The sequence below is a fragment of the Amaranthus tricolor genome, chromosome 3, assembly GCF_026212465.1.
Source record: "Amaranthus tricolor cultivar Red isolate AtriRed21 chromosome 3, ASM2621246v1, whole genome shotgun sequence".
Lineage (NCBI taxonomy): Eukaryota > Viridiplantae > Streptophyta > Magnoliopsida > Caryophyllales > Amaranthaceae > Amaranthus > Amaranthus tricolor.
The window spans coordinates 8,797,001-8,806,340 of NC_080049.1; the positions used below are offsets into that span (position 1 = coordinate 8,797,001).

The window sequence follows — 9,340 nt, forward strand, 5'->3', positions numbered from 1 at the left end:
ACGTGTTTATCAAGGTACTTCATACCTTTGATCTTGGGGATATTAGAGTTTGAGAATTATTTTTTGACTCTAATCTAACTTTTGTTTCACTTATATAAAAACTTAAGTTTATAATTGAGACGATGTGTTACATACTCTAAAATCAAAAATATGTATTTTCCATTTTTTGCCACTTATTGCTACAAAAAGTATAGAACGACATATATTGTTGCCGATCCACAATCATTAAATGGAAAAGTAACATTAAGGCATTAATTTGTCAAAAGGAATCAACTCAATCAAAAATATTAAGGCATTAATTTGTCAAAAGGAATCAACTCACAATCAAAAGTTTAAGTTAATAGCTGACACTCCGAAATATATTATAGACTCTAACACGTTTGCTCACATGATAAGCCCTTGGGCTAGAAGTGTGTGGGTGCAAAACAAACTCTTCTCATACCTAGTGTGGAATGTTCACTTGAAATTGAGGGATGGTTTAGGTTTGAACCTGTAACTTCTTGTCACGTTAGTTTTCGATATCATGTCACGGAGTCAACTCAACTTAAAGCAGTTTTTAGTTGGTTTTTGTTTTTTTTATATGGTAGCCGGTAAGCAAAGCTAAATAGCCCCTTTAAAACAAAATATAAAAGATGTTTGGTATCTTTAGTCAAACATATGTACTATTTTCTGTTAAAACGTGATTTGAGTCTGTTGTATGATATTTGTATTATTTAGAAGAAAAAACTATTTGCGTTAAAATGTGATCTCAATGTATTGTATAACCTTGCAAATTACAAAGATAGAATTATGGTATCTGGTATCTTTAGATTTTGAGTCTTTGGGTGAGTCAGGAATTTCTTCTCACTATGATTTGCTAAACTATAAAAGTAATTATCAAAAGATAATTTGTTGTTTGAAAACTAAATTAATATTAATAAGCAAAAAAAAAAAAAAGGGAGATCTATTAATATGTAAAGCCTAGGGATCTCAAGGAATCTTTCATGTAATTTTATCAAAGTAAATAAATCATGAATTTTAAATGCAATCAAGGTAGAATTAATCACTAGTTATAATTCCTAATTAAAGATTAAACATTTTGTATTTTTAATAATAGACTAAAAATCAATCAAAGTAAATTGAACATATCAAATTTATAACTGTAGCCATTTAATCAATTTGAACGGCCAAAATGTAATTATAAACATGTATAGAGAACAATAATTTAAAAATCCTAATATTCAATTATATAAACCCTAATTAAAATGTATGGATTCATTTCCTAACCCATGACTTATATCTGGGTTAACATTGATGTATGCATAGACATGGATTTAATAAATCTAAACATGATACAAAGAATCAAACAAGAAAATATATAGAAATGACGAATAAAATTTTAAATATTATGATTATTTCTAACAATTTTATATCGTTAAACACTTAATATATATACTATATAATTTAACATGTACTATATAACTTAATATTAATGCCTTGCCTTTAATTTTTCGAAGCCTTGTGCGATCAAACATGTTCAGAACTTCCCTAAAACATACTTAACCCAAGTTAAGCTAAAATCTAAAAATCTGAATTTGTGTCTAATTTGATACTACTCTTAGATGAGTTCAAAGCTGTGATACTTATCACGTTGGCTTCTAAATTCATATCAAGAGACCAACTCAACCTAAAGTTTAAACAGAAGATCGAATATGTTAGTACTAAAAAATGAGAAGTCCATGACATAGTGTTTCAACTTTGTATAACAATTAGCAAAAAACTCATAACAAAGAAAAAAATGTTCACAAGAAATAGCTTAAAAGACTGGCAATGTTACATCCTTGCATCCAATACAACAGACAAGGTGAACCGCTTCTTGATTGCTCATTAGGCAATTTTTGTCAATACAATAAGAAAGTTCAGTTGAAGTTCACAACTACTACGGAGATATCGTCAGTACTGTTCCTTTTCAAAGCTTCCTCGATTAGAGCTTTCGCAGCTGATCGAGCCTCCTTCACACTCTTAACACAATCGACCGCTTCTTGATTGCTCATTACCTAAAAACCGACTCGAACATCAGTTCATACAGTTCCGGTTGTTCTCACTTGAAAACATATCACACTTTATGATTTATGCATAAACTACAGGTTTGAGATTAGGAAAAAAGGACTTACATGCCATATCCCATCACTAGCCAAGATAACAAATTCAGAATCATCGTCAATCATCTCAACAGTAATGTGGGGCTCCGAACTAAGATGGCGCTTTATGGTCTTGTCGCCAAATGCTCTTGCTACAGCTAGTTGTCCATCAACACGCGCCACATCCCCTAATATGGAAAGGAACCAATGTAATTTTGAGAATTCACAAAATCAATATAACATAACTTGCCGGTTAATTCGCTCTTTGATTTCGCGATTTTCTCAAAATGATCCCAAATAGCCCAAAACTGACTATAATTGGTTAATTTTTATTCGCAATTTGTAAAGAGATAAGTAAATCACGTGACAGGGAACAGACTTGAACAATCAGGCTATTAAACTCATCACCAACATTTAAAAGCTCATGCTTAGAGAAATGCAGTATAGTATATAAGGATTTGGGACCTACCTGGGAACTTGGTAACAAAGCCACCCCGATCCTCGATATCTTTCCTCTCACTATCTGGTTCATGGTCAACTGATAACTGTTTCGCCTTTCCATTCCGGCAAATGACAGCCCTAGAGTCACCAAGGTTTGCCACGACCAGCTTTTGGCAATTAATAAGAATTGCGGTAACTGCAGTTGAGCCACCTTTTCCCAAATCAGCTGATTTTTCCAAAATTTTGTCATCAGTTATCCGATATGCTCTTCTGACGGCATTTTCAGTCTCGCTCCAAAAATCAGGCTGCTCAACAGGCAAGAAATAATCATTATCAATACATAAACTGCAGGCTTCATGCATATCAAACAGATCAGGTCAAGTCGGATTTGGGTTCGAATCATATAAAAACTGGTCAGAAACCTATTGACCAAAGCCTACATCCAATAAACATGAAACCCCTTTGCTCGACCCCCTCAAAGGTCGTTTCTAAACACTAAACTATATGAGGTGCACAACGAAAAAAAAGTTCAATTAAATATGCCACAACATTGAACTTTTCAAAGATGCATGAATCATACTACAATAGAAAATAGTGAGTACCTCTTTCAGTATGTTGTTGAACAAATGAGATCTCAAATAATCAGGAACGTCTTGACTAAGATGACCGTCAAATATTGCAAACAAACCAAGCTCATTATCTTCCACCTGCTTGAACTCTGCGAAAACATAATCCTCCATAGGATGAGCCGATTTACCCTTGACTGTGTGATAGCCATGTGTAACATGCTTTGACAACTTGCTCTTTCCTTTCCCTGTTTCTACAGAAGATCCAGAGGGACTCAACCCAATCTTTTCCTGCCAATAGGTCAAATTACAATGTAACGATTGTCATATATCTATTATATACTCTACAGTTGAGCAATGACAGAACGAGGAAACCAAAAGGTCGTTCTTTTAGTACATGAATGTATGAACTCATCAGGATTCAAAGGATACTTAAAAATCTACACGTCATGAAATAGAAAATAACGCCAAAATTCTGTCAAGCAATGAGACTACAGACATAGGAGACATGATGCTCTACTGAAAATGAGCTTAATGCTATTTGTGTGTCTGGTGTTGATCAATTTGGAGGAACCAACTAAACTAAAAGCTTAATAGTTTAGGCACTAGTATATATACTCTATCCCGCAGCCTCATAATAGTCTTTTGGTTAGAAGTACGGATACAATGCTAAAAATATCACTTAGGAGCATTGAATGAGATTCGAACTTATGACATGGGTACTGATACCATGTCATTGAACCAACTTAAGCTTTAAGTTGATGGTTGAAGCTCTAAGTCATATTATATACTCTATCAGTCAACGCACTTCAGTTTCAGGATAAGAATAACAAATATGATGTCTCATAGAACAATGGGGATACTATTATGTTTGGTAAGCATATGATTTCATGTTCTTCATACCTTAGAACTCTAAAATCCAAGATCCTGATTCACAGTACATAGAAACTTTGATCATAGGTTCATCGTATCTTACATGAATGGAAACTAACTAAATGCAAGTATATTCCGAAATTACTGCAATCGGAGTATACTGTATAACCAATATGGTAAACTAACAAAATAATCATGTAAATCAAACCAGTTGCCATGGCTATACTTGATATGCTTGCAAAAACAGTATACAGTAATCTTAACATTAACATCATAACACACTGATCCCTCCACCAATAGTAATCGCATATAGGTAATACATACATACATCACCAACATCATTGTCAACCAAGTATCCTGCACAAGTGGGGCTCCGAGGGGTTGGAAGGCAGCTAACAGACCATACTCGTATCCCCTCCAAGAAAAGGGCAAAGAGGACATGGATAGATAATACGTACCATACCCATTAATTGCAACCTTATGGGACTTGGAATCCCTTTAATCTCAACAACCATCAATCTCGTCTCACACTAAGTAAGCAATGCCATATTATACTCCTAAAAAACATATGATAAGCATCTCTTAAGAATATTTATGTATTCATATTTTATCCAACAATTGCTAGGCTACATATATATGAGGTCTTTTTAGAGGTGGTTATCAGTAATCCCAAATAATAAAGGATTCTATAAAATTTATTGTAATTCATTTTTCTTCAACTTCAGTTTAATACTTTATTTATAACTTACTTTTTTAAGGCCTAAAACCAAACATCAATTCAAAAATTATGTTGTATTTTTTGACTCCCCTAGATTTCCTTAATTAGTCTGGCAAGTCCTTGGTCTCAATTGGAGACGAACGACTAGGTCACTACTTAGAAATTAAGGAGCCCATTTAACATAATAAATTTAAAACTAGAACACATTAATATATAAATGATTATTATTGATGTTGCATCGAAAAATGCCACTAACAATTTTTTTTAAAATACTATACAACAATTTTTATGCATTGAGAGCAATCTACAACCGACTTATTTTAGAATGTTGACGCTATAATTTAACTCAATAATATTAGAAGTACTTGTTATTGAATTTGAAGGCACATAGCAGGTTCTCTCACATGAATTTAAAACCAGGAAACTAAACATAATTACGCGGGTTCAAGTGTCGTCAATGTGCGGCTTAAATGGCACGAGTGCAAGTCTAAGTAACCCAATGGTAGGATGCATTTCCAAACCTCTGCGGATCGAGAATGATATGTGAACAAGAGATAAATGATATCATAAATTAATATGGGTAAATTAGAGTTGTTCATGGGCGTGCTACCCACCAGGCTCGACCCACCGGCTTGAAAAACGGGCGAGCTTGAACAAAAATTTTGAAAAAATTAATATTTGGGCTGGTACTATCCGTGAGCTAGTAGCGGCACCACAGGTAAACCTAGTTGCCCGATAGCTTATTTTATAAATATATGGTTTTTCTAATTTTTATTTTATAATAAGATTGAAAATTTTATGCTTGATTAATTAATTTTTTTCTTTAAATTTTTTTTTTATTTTTTTTTGTGTTCTTTAGGGCCCGTTGTAATTATAAGTAGCATATTACTTAGTCTTGATTTTAAGTATTTTGTATATTGTCCAAGTGCAAATTATTGCATATAAACTTAACTTTGGATTGTATTTCATTATTTTAGTTGTTGTTAAGACGTAACTTTAGACTTTGTATTGTTTTTTTAGTTTTTATAATGGTAATGCCCGTGACTAAATCATATTTCTAAGTTGATAATGTCATTTTTTTTGCTGTTAGTTATTTGCTTAATTATAAAATTTAAAACTTATTTGCCCGCGGGTCCCGTCCACTAAGAAAGAGGGTGGATAGTGGCAAATAATGTAAGCCCGCTAAAATGGGCGGGCTTTTAAAATTTTAGGTATGCGAGTAGGATTCTAAGGGCACGTGCGGTCCGGTACCCGCCCATGAACACATTTAGTGTAAATGTTTGGATGATTTATTCCACATCGATAAATTAAAAATGTTTGTACACTCTATAAGTGATTGGGGCCCTTTGTCCCATCGTTGTAAGGTCTTGAGATGGTATCTTCTAGGTGTATAGGGTGTGTGCACCTTGAAACTAAAATGAGACAAGATGGGGAAGTTGATGATGAAATTTATGGATTTAAAGAAAAAATTGAGATGACCATGCACCTTGACCTTGTAAATATTAGGTCGTGACAATTCTTTACATAATCTTTAATTTAGGCCGTGAAAATTCATCACATAATCTCACCGTGGCCCACTTGTATGGACACGGGACACCCATGGGCTCGGGCCCACAAACCCAGGAGTCAAGAGGGTTGACTTGCAGATACACTTGGTGAGGTTCATTGTTTCCCAAAACCATATGATAATAGGAATATTAGCTCACTCAATATATATATACAAGTCAACGACCCTCTATTTTATCGATGTGGGATCTTGTCTCACATGGGAAGTATTTCCAATTGTACAATGAGTAAAGAAAATAAATACCTTTATAATTCGAACACAACAATAATACATTTCATCTAACTTCGTAATCTCAAATCTCAAACCTGATTGCCACCTTCCCAAATAAAAATATACTTCACCTTGTTGTAATCTCAACCCTTTCTCTCAAATTTTATCATTCCTTTTAAACAAAGGAAAAACTTTCATATCCTACCTCTCAATTCTCATAATTGCCTACACTAATCCCATGAAACAAATATCCCTATGGGTTGTTTGACAAATATAAATGGGAATTTACACATATCGAGTTGAGAGTTGAGACTCGAGATGAGAGTCTAGGTGATGAATATAGATAATAGAAGATTGGTTAACAATTGATAATAGCTATGTGGTAATGTGTTGAGGTGTACATTATGGTGTTCAACGGGTTTTGGGATATGATAATTCGAATCAGGTTAATTTTGATTCTAGTATGTATGTAAATATCTTGACAATCTAATTTAATTGATATTTTTTATCGGGTTAATTCTGAGCATCTAGGCTTATGTGACGTTGGTGTATTTATTTTCTTTATTTCCATGAATGAAAAATATGTCATTTTTTTTATCTTATTGTACCAACTTTCCCCATGACAATTAACACTTCCATTTCCAAATTTCCATTCTATCCCCTCAAACAAATAACAACCCTATTGTTACACTTTTTCTTTTTGGATATAACATGAAATAATAATCACAATTAACATGAGACAATTCACTAAATTACAAAAAGAAGGATAAATTGAAAGCAAACGTAAATGGTCGACCAAATAATTATGAACTTTTAACATATTAATATAAGGTAGGAATTAAAAAAATTGACCAAAAACATTAACCAAAATCACCAAATCATGACAAATAATGAAAATGAAAGGATCACCTGCAAACTATCCATGATGAAAGTCCCCACCTAAAATATAATTCCAAACTTGTTCCTAAAATATATAATTGATCAAAATTTGATTATTTAATGAAATGCATCAAAAACCCAACAAAATCAAGCAATTACAGAGCGTAAAACAAGGAAAATAAATGGTAAAAAAAATTACAATCTAAATATATATTTGTGATAGAAATAATTAAGAAGCATTACCTTAACTTTGCTTAGGATTTCTTTACCATTAGGCATGGCTTCTAGTTGTAGTTGATTTAAAGGTTAATAATTGTTATATTATGTTGGAACTCGGAACAGAGGGATAGGAACAAAGCTTTGCATTAGAAATAGGAAAAACAAAAGAAAAAGACAAAAGTTAGAAATGTTAATAATAATAGTGAGTGAAGGACAGGTGGGCTTAACATACTTCTATGCTTGACACGCCAAAATCCATATTAAGATTGTTTAATATATTTTATTATTCCTTCATCCTCTTTTTTTATCCCATTTACTTTTTACGCATATTTCAATGCAAACATAAAAAGTAAATAATTTTAATTGTGAGTTTTTTAAAAATTTTAAAAAGTAAATAATTAGATCCCACATAAATATGTTTTTTCATATAACATAAATATGTTTTTTCATATAAATCGATAAGAAATCATAGTCAAACTTTGACATTAAAATTCGTAAATACTATTTGAGAAGAACATATTTTCTAGTTCCTCCGTTCTAAATAAGTTGTAACATGAGAAAGATGGCACTATTCATTCATTATTTTTAATTTGTGATTACTTTTTAATCTATAGGTTGAAATATAGTCAATTAAGATCTTATTTAATTCGTCTGCAAAGATTATTAATATCAAATGTTTATAATTTTTTAATATACATAATTAGAGTTATTAAATATTAAACTAATGCATTTAACTGTGTGAAAAAATAAGTGTTGCAAGTAAATTCGACGAATATAATATGAAGATAAAGGAGTATATTTTGGGCATTATTATTCATCGCCACCCTTTTATTTTATCGCCACCCCCTAATAAAATTACGATTTTTCCCCTGGACTTAAAATTTGTTTAACAAACGTAAATCTCACTTAATAACACTGTTATCACTTTAAAAACATTAAATTTAAAGTTTAAACGTAATCCCGAACATTTTTATCGGGACCCTATATATATTGAATTTTTAGTAGCGCCCTTGCATGATATACGAATTCAAACACGGTACTATCTCTCTAAAAACGTTGTTTGATTTTAAACAAGCTGATAGGTGTAATCAATTTACTATGGCTAACGAAAGCGACTATGAATCGGATCAGGTACGTACTTTAATCGATTTAAATTGGTGCTTTTTAAAAAAAAAACTATTGCAGTCGCACAAAACGTGCGACTGGACCGCGGTTCAGTCGCACAATATGTGTGACTGAACCGCGGTCCAGTCGGACGTTTTGTGCGACTCCTCCGTGGTCCACTCGCACATTTTGTGCGACTCCTCCGTGGTCCACTAGCACGTTTTTTGCGACCCAATTTTTTTATTTTTTTATTTTTTTTATTATTTACATTATTATTGTGTAAATTATATAAATAATTTTTTATTTATTTTATTATTATTTAATATACGTTGTAGTAAATTATTTTATTTTCTAATTTATTATTATTTTGTAATTTATTATTATTTCTTATTATTATTATTGTTATTGTTATTGTTATTTATTGTTATTATTGTTATTGTTGTTATTATTATTATTATTATTATTATTATTATTATTATTATTATTATTAATTTAAACAATTTATAATTTATATTATTAATTTTCTTATTACTAATTTAAATAATTTATAATTATATATTATTATTATTATTATTATTATTATTATTATTATTATTATTATTATTATTATTATTATTATTATTATTATTATTATTATTATTAT

The 9,340-nt window shown here is 31.4% G+C and overlaps 1 protein-coding gene across 2 annotated transcripts; it reads right to left on the reverse strand.

Moving 5' to 3' along the window:
- Positions 1-1,691: 1,691 nt before the first annotated feature.
- Positions 1,692-7,763, reverse strand: LOC130809457 (probable protein phosphatase 2C 39). 2 transcript variants are annotated; one of them, XM_057675251.1, is made up of 6 exons: positions 7,618-7,712; positions 7,405-7,459; positions 3,164-3,418; positions 2,590-2,866; positions 2,154-2,308; positions 1,692-2,036 (listed from the first exon to the last, which is right to left on the reverse strand). In XM_057675251.1, exons 2-6 carry the CDS (start codon positions 7,417-7,419, stop codon positions 1,899-1,901), a joined length of 840 nt encoding a protein of 279 aa, XP_057531234.1. In that variant the 5' UTR covers positions 7,420-7,459; positions 7,618-7,712; the 3' UTR covers positions 1,692-1,898. The 2 variants fall into 2 exon arrangements, with proteins under 2 accessions (XP_057531234.1, XP_057531233.1); XM_057675250.1 differs by lacking the exon at positions 7,405-7,459 and having other exon boundaries at positions 7,618-7,763.
- Positions 7,764-9,340: the final 1,577 nt, after the last annotated feature.

What these genes read in the sequence shown, in the direction of transcription:
- LOC130809457 (XM_057675250.1), bottom strand. Translation starts at nt 7,653, where the DNA reads ATGCCTAATGGTAAAGAAATCCTAAGCAAAGTTAAG. An exon ending in AAATCCTAAGCAAAGTTAAG is followed by an intron (nt 3,419 to 7,617) that starts GTAATGCTTCTT and finishes ACCTATTGGCAG; the next exon opens with GAAAAGATTGGGTTGAGTCC. An exon ending in CTTTGTTACCAAGTTCCCAG is followed by an intron (nt 2,309 to 2,589) that starts GTAGGTCCCAAA and finishes TTTCCATATTAG; the next exon opens with GGGATGTGGCGCGTGTTGAT.